At 35.0% G+C, this 21385-nt stretch overlaps 1 protein-coding gene across 1 annotated transcript in view; it reads right to left on the minus strand.

Moving 5' to 3' along the window:
- The window catches only part of LOC108670978 (homeobox protein cut), a 208269-nt gene that overhangs the window by 135753 nt on the left and 51131 nt on the right, over positions 1-21385 (minus strand). Inside the window, exon 5 of the mRNA XM_018158463.2 lies at positions 14964-15136. Coding sequence (XP_018013952.2) covers positions 14964-15136 — 173 coding nt within the window. The remainder of the gene's footprint in view (positions 1-14963; positions 15137-21385) is intronic.

The raw sequence follows: 21385 nt of genomic DNA on the forward strand, positions 1-21385 counted from the left end.
TCCTATATTCAAATAAACCAGTTTGTATTAATTGAAAAATAGCCAACTGTATAATGAAAATTTGCTCGTTGTTTGATATAAAAGATTTGAAGTTTCGTTCAATAAATAACATATAAATGCGACGTAAAATTTCGGCCTCTTCCTCAGAGAAAAATAAGCACCAATTTAGAATTTTTGAATCATCGTTCTTACGAAGACATGAATTAAAAAAATTTTATGCTTCAACATAAGTCACATTGATACTGAAATAATTTCTCAAGATTTCCGGTGAGGCAGCGAATGTAAACTAATCGTGCAATATTAGTCGAATGGAAAAAAATGATTCATTATACATCGATTTTGATGAGTCTTTGCAAATGTTTTGTAACATTCAAGAAATGCACTCACGTCCAGTATAAATTCTTAACTGATGACACATTTAAGCCTTTTCCTTTTTACCGTATTATTGACAAGAATCCAACAGGTTTTGGCAATTTTTTCCACAACGCAATATCCCGAAGACCGCGTCATGCATGACTTGTTTAAATCTCACGCCACGAAAGTGGCTTGAAAGCCTGGCGCTAGCTTTCAAATGATCACTTATTTCGAGGCTTTCAGCACTTTATTTACTTATGCGGCTTTTAGGTGAGACCCATAACTTCTTCCTTTGAAGCTCGTTTGCGTGAATTACTTGGGAAACACCGCGCCAGACTTTCGCTCGAGAAATAAGCATTGATATCGCACGGCCTCTTGCTTGTTTTACGCGGCGATGCCAATGCTGCTTTCCGTGAAACCTTTTTAAACGACCTTCTGCTTATCCAATGTTCCAGCGAAATTTCTTCTATGTACAGCCGTGTTCTAAAATAATAATCGTTTTCAGGTAAAATCCGGAAATTTTTTTACAACATTTTATTGGAATTTTGGCTGGTAAAACGGAATTTCGAAAGCGTGATCAGCGTACTGAAATGATTATTTGGTCGTAGACAACTTTGACAGAATTAAAGTATATTTGACAGAATGCAAGTATATTCATCTCGTCACAGATTGGTGGGTTCTTCTAGTGACTTACTTCTTGATGGGACATAACCATGACTGGAACTGAAATTTCATTATAAAATGTGTAAAATACTTTCAAGTTCTGAAAGAAATTCATTTGCTTCTAAGCGACATGTAAGTGAACTAAATAGAATAGGATGCTCTGCGCACTCATGAAATTTTTCGTTCCTCTCAAGTACAGTCATGTACGTTCGATAAATACAAAATATATAGTTATGTCATAAAACTCGATTCGTTCGTTGCTAATTTCTTTCGTTTATTATCATAGCTACATAAAACTTTGAGCGGAACATAATTTGACCTAATGGTAGAATTTTATCATAGAGATTAATAACACATAATATCTCACATTTACTTTCTAACAGATTTTTTTTTAATTTTTAAAACTTACTGAACATTCTGTCAAAGTGATGTTCTCTTTCCTCATTCAATCCTAAGTTAAAATTAAGGCCGCACCAGCTACGTTTTTTCGCCGGTCATTCATTGGCAACGTATGGACACACTCAGATAAACAAGTAAGACAACCCAGAAGCGAGTAATTTTCACCTATGTTTAATTCTGACCCAGCTTGGCCTAGAAAATGGGAGCATCAGTTTTACGTCTATTATTTTCTCCTGCAGTGAGTAAGAAATAGTCTATTTCGACAAGATGACCCATTCATTTGTATGAGTGCAGGCTGAGTTTTTAAGCCTGTAAAGCAGCTCGTAGGCAGCTGCGGCAGCCGTACAGAGCTGCGCACAGAACAACATCCTAATGAGAATACCATCTATAGGACAGCGCCAGACCCATCAGCCTGCTACGCTTTGTTCTATCTTGTGTTGAGAGCAGCAGTTCGTATGGCCGTGAGCTGCACATGGCTGTGTGTTATAACTTATGATTATTATTATCTTACAAAGAATCTTTAATATCTTACGAAGAATCTTTAATATCTTACGAAGAATCTTTGATATCATACGAAGAATATTTAATATATTACGAAGAATCTTTAATATCTACGATCATCTTTCAAAGAATATTAACTATCTCACAAAAATTTTAGAAATCTTACGAAGAAGATTAAAAATCAAACGAAGATTACTAGCTGAATGTCAAAATTTGGTTTATTCGTCTAAAAGGCTTTTATAGAATGTATTTGAATGGCAGTATAGAGACTGCACTATCATCATCACACCCCAAGTGTGATGATGGTGCAATAATCTAACACATTTGAATGTTCAGCCTGTACTTTTATCTACCTAAAAATATTCTGGGAAAATGAAGATTAAAGAAATGATATTTAAAACAACCTAAAATACCTGTCTCAGTCAAAAAGAACAAATCGATTGCGTGTGCGGCAGGCAATTCTCGATTGCGAACAAAATGCTCGGCAGACTTCGACGGTAATTACATTTCTTCCAAGCAGCGACTCCCTCACTCCCAAAGACTCTGAGCATCGCCAACTTTTCTTTAAATTGTTCCAAATGTACAAAGTTGAGCTTCTAACAGGGTTTATCGGTCCCTGTCTCTCCTGTAAATAAGTTCAATAAAATACGATGGAAGCTTTAATGCAATATTTGTTGGCCAATCCAGAGAATCTAAAGCGAAACTATAGCCTGGTGGGATAGTTTGTTTTTAGACTAAATTGTTGCTCGTCCAAAGAACGTTCATTTGCACAACGAAATTGACACTTTTAACTTATCAGTTAAACAGTTCAGTGACCGGATATATTACTATACTCAGCTTTTACAATACCATGCAAACTTTGTTAAGAATGAAAACTAATTGTGTTATATCTTTAAATCGAAATTTCCAAGGAATGTGTACAATCGTTTGGCCGAAAAACATGCCACTTCCTTCCAGAGAAAACTAGTTACTTAGTTTTCATGAAAATTAGTTTTATTTCCTAAAAGAACTTCATTATATTTAATTTTTACTCATCCTAACAACGTGAAAAATTGTAGCAGAAATGGACAAAATAGAAGGCCAAGTATTAATATATTTTTAATTTACGAGTAAACTCCAGCTAAGACTTATTTTTTCACGGCCAACCTTGATTCATAAATAGTACTTCTGCAGCTAGTAATTACAAATACACAGAGCACACAAATACAAATCGATGACTAACAGTTATACTACGTGATTACTGTAACTAATATCTAATGTGTATGCGAGTCAGGACGCGTGGCTATCAAAGTTAACGAACACATTCGTAGCAGCACCAAGCACTTCGGTCTAAGCTGGCGAAAATATGCCTAACAAGCGAAGGGTCAAAATACGTATATTAAGGGTTGAAAATATGCCTAATAATGAGCGAAGGGTCGAAATATAAGGGTTGAAAATATGCCTAATAAGCGAAGGGTCGAAATATAAGGGTTGAAAATATGCCTAATAAGCGAAGGAGCAGCGAACAGTCCTTATCACTTGCGCTCTTTGAAAGGATTCAAGACAAAGGAAGTCGAGCACTTGATTCACTTCTTAACAATACGATAATCATACATCGACCGGAGTCATCACTTTGATAGAGCTCTCAACAGGACCGATTCAGGGCCGCGATCATTTATCGCACTTACAGTTCAAGGCTCCATTCACACCACTGCTGTACGGAATGAATCCTGAACAATGAAATCAATCGAAGAGAGTGTGAAATTTATACTGATGCTCTCATGATGCAAAATTAATGACCACAAATTTGTTATATCGCCAATCGCCTTCAGTTGCACGCGTCTTTTGCGTTGAATCTTTTTTTGATTGTGCATTAAAAAATATGTTGCTCCATTTATGCATTTCAAATGAGCAAAGAGAATTGACAAATTTGGAATTTGAAAGTAAGCTGGACGTTGACTAACACTCGAGAACTCAATTTGAATGTAATTGCATTGTCTAAGTTTACTTCACCTTCAACTGAATTGGTATGCTTCTACGATTCGCTCGGTTGATATACATAAATTCACTACAAGGAAAAGTGAGAACGTGAAAATTTTAGATCTTCACGAGTCAGTCAATCAGTTTAAGCTTTTGCAACTAGATTAAAAGTGACTAAAATTGATCAATCGTCTAAAAAATAGTGGTAAAGATGTTGAGACTCAATAAGTCGTGATGGTTAGGCTCAGTGATCCTATAGATGGTTAGGCTCAATAAGCCGGAATGGTTACACCATTCATAAATCAATTCAAGCTAGAAACCGGCGAATACTTCTGGGCCTTGAGAGTTCATCATTCACTCAATTACTTCGTACGATCAATAGACGATCAATCCATCATGATTTCTTCATAGGATCTCCGAGTCTTTGTACGCAATCGAGCTTCTAGCAGCACGCGTCTTGACGTATATTCTGTATATTCTAAATGCAAGACTGATTTTTCAATCATGATCTAAAAATTCAGAGCCTTGAAGAAGTTTAATAATAAATTACAAGCTGTTTACAAAATGAAAGGTGAATGAGTGATAAATGAACGTTATTTACCGGTTGCTTAAATTGAGAGGGAACAATTATATTTCTGTTCATAGTTGCCTGAATTACTAAAAAATAACGATTAGTAAACCATGCTTATTCATGCGCAATATAAATTAATAATGACACTCTGTCTTCAAGCGCCCTAAAAACTCCGCATAAGAACAACCTGAATTAGTATTTGAAGTAATCGCGAAACAGAATACTGATACGAGCTCACTTGAAGGTGAACCAATTTCCTCGAAGGAACATAACCGCTCCGTGACCTGGCTTATCCAGCGATCACATTCTTAACTATCCTCACACGAGCCAGCCTGCGTATATAATACCGCTTTTAAGTGGCACGTAAGAAGGCCTCAATCGTGTCTGTCCATCGCACTGTATATCGTGTCTGTATATCGTACTCGTGTAATCTGCTACTCGATACAGAGCCTCATTGGGAGATTACATGGAGCTTCTAATAATATTGTTATGAGATATTCGTAGTATCGTTCTTATAAAGGAGCGAGGTTGCATGTCAAGAGTTCCTTTCGAATTGATAAGACGTATCTGACTCAAGCTCACCTCTAGCACCTCGTTCAACTGGTGCAGCCTGCTTTAAATTTAATCGCATTCTATGAGGATATTGTTCGAACTTTTCACTTATTCTTCAGCTCCATTGAATTTATTTCTTATTTGGTCAGCATACTATACTTAATGTTCTTCCTGCACATATTTTTTTATTGATGTCTATTCTATTTTAGAAAAGAAAATCAAATTCTAGATGAATTTTAATTCAAGGCTCAGTTGAAAAAAAAACACCGAGGATTGCAAAGAAGGTTCGCTGTGCTTGACCGATCATGCAGGTTTGCCAAGCAGATCAGTTAATTCTTGGTGAGATTTATCAATTTATTTTGTTGGAAATGTAAATAATTTTCGGTTATAAGTAGTTCACGAAATCAACGCAACTCATGAAGTTAAACACCTGTTGTGGGAGTCAAAACGCCTAAATAAAGTTTCGAATGACATTCACATGTTATAGGTCTGTAGGAAATGATCGTATTCTAATCACTAGTCAACGTTGAAATCGCATTCATGCGTGAAGAAAAAAATTTCAATCGTTCTTCAATACAAATTTTTATTGAGAGACGATGTTACTTACTCCTCGGTAGACGTCATTAAGGAAATATTCGAGTTTATTTCAAATTGGAAATATTGAGCTGAATATTATTGAAGCAATAAACAGCTCAATAAATATTATTGAAGCAATATTATTATTGAATATTATTGAAGCAATAAACAGCTTCAACATCGACCCAAAAGATTTTTATTCCATGATTGACACTTCTGTTGAATGGAGCATAAAACATTTAATTTGAATTTTTTACGAAAGGGTATCAAGATAGAAGCCAATAAAGAAAAATGAATCACAATTCGAGTTTCGATAACAAATTATTTGATGGACAACGTATTCACGATAGAAGGAAGGAAGATAATTTAGAAGGAAGATAGAAGGAAGGATAATAATTTATAAAAGATTTGCTAAATTAATTAGATATTGTTCTCAATATTGTTGGTGCCATGAATTACTGCTGAGCAAAGAAGTATTGCTCTGACAACCGTCGATATGCACAGCAGTAAGGAAATGCCCGACGTCGCGCTCTCGCTATAACAATCGAGCAAAATGTATCCATAAAATCGTGCAGGATGGCATGCAAATGTGATCAACAGCAGTAAGGAAATGCCCGACGTCGCGCTCTCGCTATAACAATCGAGCAAAATGTATCCATAAAATCGTGCAGGATGGCATGCAAATGCGATCAAGACGACCACGTCACACGCAGCAGCCAATGAGTAATTGCGGACTCCGCATGCGGACGTAGATCGGACATACTAAGACATGAAGTTCATTATTTCAAAGTCATCATCTGTTCTGTTTTTTTTTTCGGCCATTTCATCAAGGTATTTTAGGCATTTTCTTAACTAAGTAAGTTTGATACATTATGATGTGAAACTTGGGAATTTTTGAAAATTGAATTGAAGCGTACAAAGGGATTATATAGTAGAGAGTTTGAAATGACGTCAAGAGTGTGCAATATTGCCTGTTTAATCATTCATTGCGCAAAAACGTATAATTTTTCAACATAGATCTTTAATCTCTAAAATAAAATATAATTTTCTACCTAGAACTAATACTTCATTACAAACTCAGAACGATTTTGAAGGATGCGAATTCTAGACATATTAAATTTTATATTTGCATGCTCGATTGTTAAAATATAGCCGAGTACAATAAAATTGCTCGGTGGTGTTGCGCGCTCTACCTCAACTTCCACATAGATTTACTAGACGCTCATTAATATGCACGTCACGCAATGCCGTTTGCAAGGTGTTCGTTTGAAAACTATGCTGGTTTTTTACTATCTTCTTCCAGACGCACAATGGAATATGATCCGAATTTCACAGAATAATATCGTAATAATTTATCATGCTCGATTAATTCATTAAAAAGCGTTACGAAACTTACATGAACTGAAACGAATAATTCTATGTCTTCTTACCGGATTAGATTCGTCTATATAAATCAAACGGATATGTTCATTCCCATAAAGGCACTTCGAAATTCACATTAAAACAGTTATCGTCACAGATGGGAATTATTACAAGGTTTCAGTTATACAAAGAAGAAACTGAATTATCCTAGGTTGGAACTTAAAGAAACATACAACTGGTAATTCAACTTCGAACAGATTAACCATGTATCACGCGGGTGCAATTATAGAAACTTCAATATCAGAATAATAGTCGAATCTATCGCATCATCAAGTTGATTTATTCACGGTAAAAATCACCGTACTATATGCAGTCTTTTTCGTTCTCAAAATAAGTAAGTTTATCATTGTACTCTTACCGAGCAGCATTAAATAAGACGTAGGTTCGCAAGTGGTGCAGCTGATGTGTAACAAAACGATATTCTTTCGCGTTCTAATATACGGAAAAATGTTCAAAAATTGAAAGATTGAAATGTATTTTTTATGATTCAAATTCATAATTGATGAAAATGCAGAGCAATAAATCATGATTATGTGTGACAGCTGGTGTTCATAATCACCTAATGGTGTTCCGAATTGCCGGTTGAAGCTTGTCGGTATATTTGCCATGTACCGTTGTTTGCCGCCTTGTTTGCTGGTACGACGCAGGGCACTGCTACCGAGCTCGCTACGTGGGTGGTTATATGTACCAGTTCTCCCTTAGAAATGATTTTTATTTATTCTTACCTCAAATGTCTATGACGTAATTGTTATTAATGACAACAAATGCTGGTATTTATAATGTTTCACCTATTTACCATCACGAAACCAATGAAAGTAAGTCATGCAAAATTGCAAGTTTTCGAGAAATGACAGTGGTGCTTTGCAGCATTTTGGGAAATTCGTGCGGAATTCAGCACTGTAATTTAATTAGTTTAACAGAAAATACTTAAAAAATGCATACCCAAGATGGCTTTTTAAGGTAAAATCAAATTTGTCTGAATAACAAAAATGGCGAAATTGCAGAGTTGGAACAACCTACAATTTTTCCACTTCTTTGATGAAACCCTTTGGGCGGAAATGTACGCAACACTGAACAAAAAAAATTTTTTAAGGTAAAATCAAATTTGTCTGAATAACAGGGTTATTCAGACATCGGACAGGGCATCACAACGGGAATTGTTGATGTAAGATTAATGGAGCATGAGCATATATTCAAAGTTATGCAGACCTGTTACATAAATTGTTCCAGGCAACATTCGATTCCTGAGTATCATTAGATTTTTCCATACTAATAATAATGTTTTAGAAATATATAATTTATAATATTTTTGGTAAACGGAACAACAAAATGAAATCGTGTATAATAAACAACTGAAGCTGACTTTACAATAGGGGATTTTGAAGGAGACTCGATTAAGGTTGTTCTTGTGTAGACTGTCTTAGTTTTATAGCGCCGAAAACTTGGAGCAAATAAACGGAAGTTTCCGGAAACATCGCACAGAAAACAAGCTCGACAACGAACAGCAGGGAAAATGTTTCGAATTGGTTATGTACGGAGTAAAGCTTTGTATGATTCTTTTCAAAGTATTCCGTTCATCTTTATTTTCGTTTTGACACCATCACGATTATTATTATCTTTCAAAATTATTTACACTATTCCTAAGATGCATTTTTTGACCGTATTATAGAAAGAAAATGTGCTATGTTTCACCTGGTATTAATGAAATACTAATAAATATATTTAGTAACGTACGTAAACTGGAGTGAAGCAGCCGTGTTTGATGGTGCTAAAAACGACGAAGGAGGCTGAATTACTGGATTGAAAATACTTTTATAATAAGAAGAAACAACTACAATCTTGGTCTTCTGATCTTCTCCATTTGATGTCTCCAAATTCGGAAGATGCTGCAAAAACTCCAAGGAAACGCAACTCAAAGACCGCACTTAAAAGTTCCTAAAGTGATTCCCGGTTTGAAGAGTCGGAAAATTCGGTTCGGTATCCATTAGATGAAGGGTTGGTAGGAAAAAATTCTTATCAGCCGAAGCGCTGGCCTAGGGACCAAACTTTAGAGCTATTCCCTCGAGGTAAAAACATTTCGGCAAATCAAACTCCGGGGCCGGAATTACGTCAAGAAATGGCATGCCACGGCACTCGGATTCGATACGGCGTATTCACATTAGTTCATAATTAATTTACTAGGGATATTGATGAACTGTAACCTAAAGAGATATGTTTGAATAAAGATTAAAACATTAAAACAAAAAACAAACAAATCACAGAAACCATATAAGAATAAGCAGGAGGGACTTAGGTTTAAACAATTAACTTGAAAAATTGTTATCTCAAGGAAAAATCAATACCAATTCCATAAATTAACAAACAATGAAGGAACAAGCTGCAATGAATTTTTCTGAAGAACCAAAGTGAAAATCATTTGAATAGGAACTCAAGATTTTGCAGGTAAAAAGATTTTCAATTTAATTGTATATACAGAAATAAATTTATACCAAACCTTCTTCGGGAATCTTTCAACGAAAACAAATGTATATATTACATTGAAAGTCAACACGAATTGATTTAAGTTATTAACAACAAGGAGTGATTCAGTTTTGAAAATTATGCTAACATCGCTCAGCTGGCCTTCCTCACGTCTTGAATCAAACGACATGGAATTATCCATCGTCATGTAAGAAGCTAAGCGAATAAACAATAAAAAATGAGAATTGAATCGATATCCGAGAATCGAAGATTTCACCAGAAAAAAAGTCAGGGCAAGCCAACTTTCTAGAGATGGAAGGAAATGAGGCAGCACGTATAGCTTTTTCCTCGTTCCCTCCCTTCAGGGATATTTCTACCACATTATTAAATTTTTCAGACTTTCATCGATGACAAAAAGTATCTAAATACTGTTTTTTAGTAGTTCAAAGTTCTTTCAAAATGTCATTATTTCTGCGCAATGTTCATGATTTGATATTAAGTTATTTTCCGACATGCAGTGTTGATGAAAAATATAGAAAATATTGTAATCAGTATCGATCGAGTTACGCCATAAGCACTAATTTAAAATATTTTGTTAATAGTATCGGTGGTTGCTTGATTATATTTATGAGTAGTTACATTATAAAAAAGCGAGCATTCATGAACTTGAAAAGGCAGGTCAATGATAATTAAATAAATCTCATAATATCATCCAGTGTGAAGCCAAAGATCATCAAGAATATTTTGACACAGCTGCAATATTGAATAATTTTCGAATGAAATTGTCCAATACATTTCGTACGTTAGAAAAATTACATAGTTTTTAAACATAAAGAAAATAGACTATTGAAGTTAATGTCAACGAATACGGGTTATATTGCAGCGATCGTTCTGGTGAAACTGTTTGTAAATCTTCAATCAAAGGAATAAACTCGTTAGTTACCAAGTCACGTAGCGGGCAAAGTGTTTAGTAAATACCATCAAAGTTATGAATCTCGTAAAACCTCGCTCTTTGATATAATAGACCTCTTAGGTTTCCAATTAATAAGCAACTGGGGCTGCAGAACTTATAGCAATCAACTTATTCGTGCTCTTGAATAAAGGAAAGTCATGCACAACTAACATGAACACACGTCTAGCATATTCAGTGCGATCGTAATGGAAGAAAAATAAACAATTCAGTATAAATCATTACTTGAAAACTCTCTCGATAATGTGAGATAAGTTACGGAAAAACAGAAGACAATCTAACAATAATTAAATAAATTTTTAGTAACATGAGAACTGGGCTTAATTAAAAGTAGCAATAATTGCACGAAATTGGGGTTTATATTGTTTTTTTTTTTAAATTGGTAAACGAAGGTTTGATCGTAAATTAGAATGCATACGTGATGGGGAAGAATGATTGCTAAAGACTTGCACAAATCTTGCCTCAACGCGGAAATTTGAAGCCAAGCAAGCGATCTGGAGGCAAAACATTTATGCTCGCAATACGCTACAAAGAAGCACCGCTTCCGTTACATGAGTCGCTAATTGAGGGCGTTGGTAAAGTCATAAAAGTCTTGTATACATCAACTCCTGGTCGACACAATGTCCAGTGCCGACGTTGTTGATGACAAACGTCCATTATAGTACCACGATTGTCCTTACATGTTGATAGATTCTCAAGAAATCCGGATACTAGAAAAGACGCTGGATTATTGTATCAACAATCATTCCGTTACTGAAGTTAAATTAGGAATAATATTTGGAGAATAACAAGATATTTTTAGAAAAAAATTGCTAAATTTGATGAAGTCTGTGAAATATTGTTAGGGAAATGTTTTTTTAACTGAGGAGCAGTCGACATTCTAGATTAGGTAGGTATCTTGTGGAAGGATCATCGATTGATCCAAAAACACTAGCGTTGAACGAATATTTTATATATAAATCCCTGGTAGCCAATATGATGGCAATATCCCAACACAAATTATGATGACACTAGGAGTAACTTGAACTGCTTTGAAGTGGGACCAACCAAGGAGAACCTTATGCCGTGCAATCCTTCAATAGGACTTGTAGGGGACGAGTGAGCACCAGTGGATGGCGATATCGCACATCGAGCATTCAGGCATGACTGCTTCTAGATAAATAACTTGTGTTTCCTCTCGAGTGGAGTCTCATTGTGGCTCTCAAGCTGATAATGCAATGCCTTGCGACGGAAGGGATTCTCGTTTCAACGAGAACATATCGGAGGGAAAAGGGAAACAATCTGTGACCAAACGGCATCGGAGTCATCCTTGTCGGGAATTGATTTTTCCTCAGGTGAACATGATGGTTGATGTTATAGGTGACATATCCATAGACCGCCGTCTGGTGGTCACTGAGAAGCGAGTCAAGCACTCGAATTTGGCTTAATCATCATAAGTGGTGTTCAGATTGCGGAAAATTATGTCGATTGGCTTCACTACGAATCGAAAACAATAAAACATCTGACTCGTTAAAGCAATATTTTGAAAAGACCTTCACTAGGTAACCAAGAAATGGTATGAACGAATCCAAGATTATCCACCCAAGAGATTATTTTCTTCTACAACAGGATTAGCGATTAGAGACCGCTCATATTTCAGCCGTACAATGTAATCGACGATATATCGGAACTCGAAACTTCTAATTTCAAAAACATCCAAAGTAAGCTGAATAATTGTTATAAGTACGCATAAGTCAATCATGTAATAATTTAAAGGGTAATTTAGTTCCGTGTTTTCATGAAGTGCAGCTACGAAGAAACAAAACGTGCCTGAAGGAGAGGTTTCGCACACGGCAATTTCCTAGGTTTCACATGCACATAGAATATTAATTGTAACATTGTTGACGTGAAATTTTTAACCCTGATGGAGGCCAGGGCATCGACCAGGTATTGAATGAACGAAAGGTATTGAATTAATGAACGAAAGGAATTAAATGTACGAAAGGTACTGAATGCATGAAAGGTATTGAATGTACGAAATGTATTGAATGTACGAAAGTTATTGAATGTACGAAAGGTATTGAATGTACGAAAGGCAGTGAATGTACGAAATGTATTGAATGTACGAAAGGTATTGATTGTACGAAAGGTATTGAATTGACGAAATGTATTGAATGTATGAAAGTTATTGAATGTACGAAAGGTATTGAATGTACGAAATGTATTGAATGCACGAAAGGTATTGAATGTACGAAAGGTATTGAATGTACGAAAATTATTGAATGTACGAAAGGCATTGAATTTACGAAAGGTATTGAATTTACGAAAGGTATTGAATTTACGAAAGGTATTGAATGTACTAAAATTATTGAATGTACGAAAGGCATTGAATGTACGAAAGGCATTGAATTTACGAAAGGTATTGAATTTACGAAAGGTATTGAATGTACGAATGTGACCCAAGGAGGGGAAACGGCGTGCTGTTCGGCGCGTTTTATTGTCGTTACTTCGAGGGTTCGTCATTAGCGAAGACTTTGATAAACCAACGGGAACTGATGGACCTTCTGATACCAGTTCGCTGGCGCTCGTTCTCTGTGTACGAATTTGCAGGGGGAGCGCAAGCCAATCTCGCTGCACAGCCAAAGACAACTTGAATGGACATTTTTATGAAGAATGAACTGATATGAGAACATGAGCTCTGGATCAATTTTTATTCGTGCAAAAATTTGAATCTTTGCTATTATCAGGCAAATATTTTTCAGTATTGGCTTTATGGTAACTTCCTACTGCAACAGAGCTGTGACTAACCAAAAAGTAATCCATGGCTAATTTTTTATTATGTGATAATAATTATCCAGCATACGTTAATTGATTGCCATTTGCATAGTATTTACTGATTTGAAAAGAAACGGAAATTTCAGCACTAGAGACCAACTTTATATTTGTAAAAAATGTTCTTCTGCTTGTGTCAGGAAATTTAAAAACTTTTTTTAGAAACTTGCGCTTATTAAATAACGTGATTAATTGCTAAAGTTAAGTCGTATGTAAATATTGGCGCAACATTTTGCCCGAATAGATTTCGCATAATAAAGCCCGTGAACCAGATAAAGCCGCTACAAAACGTATCGCATTTTGAATGAAAACAAACAAACACACGGCGAGTTTGTTTCACTGCGGGAAAATTAGAATTCTGGGTCTGTGTTTTCATAGAAAAATTCAAAACTGAAAGAGGAAAAATTTCAAACCAGTTTTATTCTTTACAAACCGAACAATGTGAAGCATAAGAAAAGCTTCTTGAAAAATATTGCAGTACAACGTTAGAAACTAAATTCTGAAGTAGTTCTAAAAATTTTTCAGTTTTCGATCAGGGCTCAATTTTATTGGAATGCTTAATTGCAGCGTAAATAAATTCAATTATACGTACGAACATGCGAAACTAGTACAAAGAAAGCCGAGTTCAGAGAGGTAATACAAAAATAAGAGGAAGATTTAGTTTGTTAGCACTCATCTTAACTTATCGACAATAAATTTTTTACTGATAGATGAATGCTATGGTTTCATTATTTTCTATTAAATGTCAAACTTAAACTGATGAATTAAATAAAAATAATGAACAGGAAAAACGTCAAATATAAATAAACACGAATAAATAAAAATGCCTAAGTTTACTTGTCCACATAAAAGTTTATTGAAAACACCTCATTTGCTTTCAAATCAGTGCTCATGCCTTTTAATTTTTCAAAATTAAAATAAATTCTTGAAAGAAATAACAATCTAAATTAACAAACAAATTAAACTCCAAGTGAAAAATCAGATGTGTAAACAAGAAGGAGAGAAAAGCATAATTTCGTTCGTACCCACTCAAGTTCATTAAGTTTCCACTCAATATCTGCACTGTTTTCTAATCTATGCTTAACCTGTAATGCGATAATAATAACTATAATTCATAATTATTAATCTGTAATTTTAAGAGTTGAAATTATTTAAAGCAGATGAAGAAAAAACACAAATTTATTCATACTTACCCAAGTTCATCGGCAATATCTGCCTTGTTTTCTAATCTGTGCTCGATTATCTTAATTTGTCAATTAATCTCTAATTCTAACCAAGACTTAAAATCATATAAAACAATGAAGAAAAAACACAAATTTATTCTTACCTACCCAAGTTTGTCGGCAATATTTGACTTGTTTTCTAATCTGTGCTTGAGTTTCTTGATTTGTCGATTAATTTATAATTCTTACTTAACGTTCAAATTATTTAAAGCAAATTAAGAATAAACACAAATGTATTCGTACTTACCCTAGTTTGTCGGCAATATCTGCTTTGTTTTCTAATCTGTGCTCGAGTCTCTTAATTTGTCAATTAATCTCTAATTCGTACTTACCCCAGTTTGTCGGCAATATCTGCCTTGTTTTCTAGTCTGTGCTCGAGTCTCTTAATTTATTAATTAATCTCTAATTCGTACTTACCCCAGTTTGTCGGCAATATCTGCCTTGTTTTCTAGTCTGTGCTCGAGTCTCTTAATTTATTAATTAATCTCTTATTCGTACTTACCCCAGTTTGTCGGCAATATCAGCCTTGTTTTCTAGTCTGTGCTCAAGTCTCTTAATTTGTCTGTTCTTCTCCTCTATTTGCTCCTCAAGGCTGTGCACTTGCAGACTCGACGCTTCCTTCATGCCAGACAGCTCTGTGCGCAGTCTGAAGATGTCTTCCTCTAGTTTGGAAATCTGCACACAAATCAACAAAAATGTTAATATAAACATTGCAATAAATTGTTAGATCGGGAGTGAGGTACAATTGCCAATTACAGTTTAAGCTTGGATAATTTGATTCAAGATTAAAGTTTAGAACAATACAAGTGTTAATAATATCAAGTAGGGAGAATTTTCGCACCTTAGCACCTAAATAAAAAGATTCTAAATATATTTATTAAAAAATGCATGCTTATTTTAATTTAATGAAAGTTTCTCATATTATTACTGGCATAGTAGCCAAGTTTAGTCCAATGGGATTAAACGGATGCGGTAAGTGCAAGTGATGTGTTATATATATGATGCTATGTGATAACGCTTCATTGCTATTATAGTTCATTGTAGTTTCCATACTTTTGTGGCGCTCCTATGTTGTCACTTACTAATGTAAATTTCTGCATTTCCAGAGAAGGTCTCAATTTGCACGCTCAAGTATTGAGTAAGATTCTTATTTTCAGAAGTTGCTTTACAATAGAGCTATCTTATCTTTCCATTCGAATAATTTTATCTGACAAAATTTACGTGATTGACAACTAATTGCTCACGCCGTAAATCGAACATGAAGCCAACTAATTGGGTTGTTCGATCATTGGACGATTGAGCGTTCGATATCATAGCTATAATATTATACTTGCCATTTCTACAAATATAACATAAATCTGCCAATAAAACCTAGTAAGGTTTATGGGCTTCATAAAAGCAAGAAAATTTTAAATATGAAATTTAGGTCCTCGGTGAATAAAATATCGATAGGAGTGAACACTAGAGCTTTGTAGTTAGAAGGCCGCTTGCATTGCCATTTCTACAAATAAAATCTATATCTACAAATAAAACCTAGTACGGATGATAGGCTTCATAAAAAAAAATCAAATACGAAATTTCGGTCCTCGGTGAATAAAATATCGATAGGAGTGAACACTAGAGCTTTGTAGTTGGAAGGTCGCTTGCATTGCCATTTCTACAAATAAAATCTATATCTACAAATAAAAACTAGTACGGATGATAGGCTTCATAAAAACAACAAAAAAAAATCATATACGAAATTTCAGTCCTCGGTGAATAAAATATCGATAGGAGTGAACACTAGAGCTTTGTGATTGGCAAGCCGCTCGCATTGCCATTTCTACAAATAAAACCTATATCTACAAATAAAACCTAGTACGGTTGATAGGCTTCATAAAAACAAAAATAAAAATCATATACGAAATTTCAGTCCTCGGTGAATAAAATATCGATAGGAGTGAACACTAGAGCTTTGTAGTTGGCAGGCCGCGCGGCTGTGAAACACTCGATGACGCGAGTTACCCACGAATCTCAGACATGACAAAGCTATTGTGTTGTCCTAACAAACTATTGTCCGCATCATCTTCGAGAGTCATTACCATCGAGTTTGGGTATTGAAGGGCAAAATTTCATCAAAAAGACCTACTTGAAGACCGAGCTTGAAGTCATTGTTCGCAGGCACTCATTAAACAAACTCTGCTCAAAAGGCCCGCCTGAATATCGAGGTGAGCAGTGAGAACTCACACGTAGTGTGCTTATGCGGCTCACGAAGCTCTAGGTCAGGAACAAATGAACGGAAAAATTAAAAAATTATATGATCCTGCTTATGTTCTTGTATTAAAAAATTAATGACATGGAATGCGAATGTAAGAATCACGAAGTGAATTCCTTAGTCTGTCCTCCTTCGAATTTTTAAGGATTTCATTCCAATTGAATTTGATCGAAGGATTGAAATGGCTGCGACGCAATTCATTTCTAATTCTTCCATAATCAAAACCACTTAGAAAAATTCCCACACCGGTACGATTCGGTGAAATTATTCATAATATTTTATACGAATTTTCTGCCACTGATTATATTCTGCTTGTACGTCTGCAGTTTCGGAATAGGAAGGCAGGCACTTAATGTGAACGAATTTCATAAAAAGTCATTCCAATAATAAATAACTTCATAATTATTAATTGAAGAAAATTTCCAATTAAGAACAATACGTCACGTTTGTTAAAAATAAATATCCGTAAAATTTTACACGACGTTAAAATTCCTCGATTAATTTATCACGTGAATATTATACGCTGACAGCACGTTTATTATACGCGGATAACACGTATATTATACGAGTATAGTTCATCCGTATATTTATGTTCAAATCCATGAAATAATTATTCATGCATACTTATGTAGAACAAAAAAATCACAATTTCCGAATGTATGACTTTTCATAACATAGGCTCCTTTTTTTCTGAGCAATCAATTTTTAATATGAATGACTTCCATATTTATTAACATCATTGGTATATAAAATATACATTAAAGGGCTGAGACCGGTCTGGGTGGCCAAGCTTCAAGCGATCCATCTCCCCGAGGACATTTGGGGAAGCGCTCGCAATCATCGAGAATATTCGATGTCTTACACTCAGAACAATAATTGGAACATTCTGTTCGAATAGTGACACACTTTCTTTCTTCCTCATAGCATCAACAGGGAGCGGACGTAGCACAGACGGAACTTTTTCCTGGGCAAAAATTGGTCCAGATGACCCACACTGTAGAAGCAAGTACATCGCATAGTTGTACAAAATCACACTTATATTATTGAGTGTGAATTTTGCGAGGCAAAAGTGCTGCTACAATTGATTGATGCGGCGTTATAATCACCGAATTATGTTATACCTAATAAATATTCTTCAACGCACTCAAAATAATAACTGGGTCATATATTCCAAATAGGGACACTTTAGGCACGTAGCACTGATATGCCTTTTTGCCGGGTAAACTCGGTTCTGGTTGACCTACACCAAAGCAAGAAGCGAATCGCTAATGGGACAAAGTGTCATCCATTTCTCTTCGTGTGAATTGAAAAGTTTGCATGGCGCATAGCGATAAATATTTAGGCGAGGTTATCTGAGGCCACTGATATTTTAAGTTTTTTTTTTAATAAATAAACCGAAAATTGCAAGAAAGAGAGACAAATTTGATTGCGAATAAAAGTTACGCCGCAAAAGAGTAAAACGTTTCGAAATCTAAAATTATAATTTAATGTGTTTTGCCGCCGATGCGTTTTCGGCGCAGCAAAATTAAAAACAACATTCAATTCATATTACACTCACAAATTTCTGTGGAGACTGTGATAATAAAAGAAGCTGCAAGAAACACGTAATATGAAATAATCTTTATAGTTTATTTGAACGAACGAATAAAGGAATGTTAATCAAGGTGATTTAAGGTGATTTTGGTGATTTAACAAGTGCTGAACCAAAGATTGCCTCATCAACCCAATCTTCCATATGAAATTTGTTTACAACCAACAACAAAAAAATGACAATTGAAATGTACCAGCGCAGGTAAATTTCATATAAACGTACGTTAACTACCAATTTTATTTCTCTGTTTCGCAAAAAAATTCACTCAGCTCGATATCGTGAAGCGGAAAATTCATATCAGCGTTGGAATGCCGGTAATGCTGATCGAGCGACTGAAATTTCCATAGATGCAACATTGCGAGCTTCGAAAAATTCTCGAATTAAAAAAAATTGACTTTAAATCGGGCGTGAAAGGGTTTGGAGGTGACAACTTCGCATTCGATATTGCTGATTAAGCCTGATGCTGGAGGCGTCGCGAGCAAACGGATTGCTGAATTCTCGATTAAACTACTCGTGTTCTGCTGCAACGGTTAACCTTGTTGTCATTTCCTAAGCTAACAAGCTTAAATATTCTGAAAATATTAGATTCAATCTCAATCTTAAGGTTATTCGCTAACTGGAAACTTCACAATAAATAATACAGGTTGACAAAATGAACAAATTTTTTATTCCGAGTATGTTAAACTTTCCCTACACGAGGCAAAAAATGAATAAACCAAGACAAGCTCGAGTTTCAACGACGTTTTAAATTCTATTCACTTTGCTCTTTCCATTTCCCAGCGATCGAGATTCCTGTCATCAAAGTGTCAGTAGAAAAAGTTAAATAAATGCCCGTCTGAAGCTTTCAATAAGTCGATTACGCTGAACATTTTTAATGGGGTCCTGTTTAACGTGAAGTTTCTTTCAGAATCGAAGGGCAAAATAGCGATTGAATAGAACAAATTGTTCGTGAGTAATTCCAGCCTGAAAAGAAACCTGCCACTTGATTTTCCATTGATTTCTTGCGATTTTAATTACTGCGCGGCTTTTCAGGACATTCAGAAGGGTATTGCTGCATACGAGTTGGAGATAAAAATCGAAAAGCCATTGGGGATACTCGAATGAGAGTGTGATTGCTGAGAGCTTTATGGATCGTGCATGGCGGCGACCAGGGCTAAAAACACGCGATTCAAACAGGCTGCTAAGTGTACCCAGTGTTGGTATATACATATGTATATATTAAAGTCATGATGCCGCCATATATGTATATATGGCGGCATCATGACTTTAATTCCTTGCATAACGAAAGAATCTGCTATATAATCAACTATTCATCTTGAACAAATCATGTCATCAGAAGTGTTGTTGCATTAAAAGAGAATTCCATTGGTGATCGTTTACATCCTGGCATATATAAGTGAATAACATTATACCGATTTATAGCAGCTACATTGAAAGATTGAGTTCACGTTAAGTAAATACGCATAATCAAAGGATCGAGGATATGACGTTGAAATATATCTAAATCTCGTCATCCAAAGCATATGTTCTAATTATTTGTTATGACACAAAATGTTATAATATGCACAGCATCTCTAAGTAAAATTGGTTGAGCCAGTCATTGTCATATATGAAATAGTACACCGATTATTACGAGGATTTCATGGAATGCGGATCCTTATGGATAAATGCCAGTTGCTTTCATAATGTTTTGAAAAAATCTAATACTTCCATCAAAGATAACGTCTCAAAATAATTTCTTAATCTTATGTATTCGAATTAAATGCTTAATTTAATTAAATGCTTAATTGTAATTAAATGTTACTGCTCTATCAAACTGAATAAACATTGGAAGAAATAGAACAAAATTAATTATGGATGTGAGTGACAATTGTTACAAATTTTGCTCTAATCGGGAGTCAATATTTTCGCTACTTTAGAACTTGAATAAAGACTTTATATCTTGAAAATATATATAATTTGTTTCATAAATTTAGTCATGGCAAAACATAGGACGTTTAAAAATGGATTAACTTTCTAGCACAAAATAGTGCAAAAAAAGAATTACGAGTTAACAGCGACTGCATTCAAGCCACATAAAGAGCAAGCTCTATATGTACGAGTTCTTAGGAAAATAGCAGCCTTATGTTACAACTATTTGAGTGAGCTGCATTGAGTAACCCTGGAAGGAAATCCTGTCACCATAGGAGTACTTCTAGACACAGATCCTATATAGTACGTCCAGCCTATGAAGTGCAGGATATAATTCATGTAGATTGTAGAAGGTTTACGTGGCATACACTGTTAAAAGAGCAGCAGTATACATGTGTATGAGCTCTATAATAAAGCCGAATAACAGACTGGCGCGAAACCGAACCCTTCAAGGCGTGAGTTAATTTATGTAAGAGGTCTACTAATAGGATGGTCCATGTCGTAGCAACGATTTATGGTACATACCGTGCTCTGATCATCGCTGATTAATATACTTCGGCAAGCTTTGGGGTAAGTTTCATGGTATATACTCGTATTACATTCGCTTTGTAGGTGGCAATAGGCGCAACTCAATGGTTAATAAGACTAATGTAATGCAATAAGTGTATGTCCATGCAGGCTGAACTTATGAACTGAATGAGAAAAATTCCTAAGACGTAGACCACGGTTTCCACTAAATTTCTTATAGAAGTATAATAATTTATCAAATTTCATTGTAATAATAATAATAATCCCAACACGGAAACGATATATCAAGATGTTGCCGATAAAAAAAAGTAAAAAAGTAAAAAAAAGAAATAAAATAATCGACTCAGGCTAAGATCAACATATTCATTATGATGAATGTGCTTCCAGCATTTTCTTCTTGTCGATAACTGTTTAGTTATCCTTTTAGAAAGCGACATTTAAGAAGAGTCATCAAACACAAGAAATATATCCATAGATAAAAGTGCCCATCTGCTTGATGGTTACTACGTTAACAAGCACATAGATTGTACACTTAAATGAAACAATATATAGTAAGGTCTTAGCCTGCACGTACGACTATCACCAATCACAAGAATAATCACATTGTACAAAAATATCACATTATTAAGCCAAAAAATTA

This window comes from Hyalella azteca, unplaced genomic scaffold, assembly GCF_000764305.2.
Source record: "Hyalella azteca isolate HAZT.00-mixed unplaced genomic scaffold, Hazt_2.0.2 contig11122, whole genome shotgun sequence".
In the NCBI taxonomy this organism is placed as follows: Eukaryota; Metazoa; Arthropoda; class Malacostraca; order Amphipoda; family Hyalellidae; genus Hyalella; species Hyalella azteca.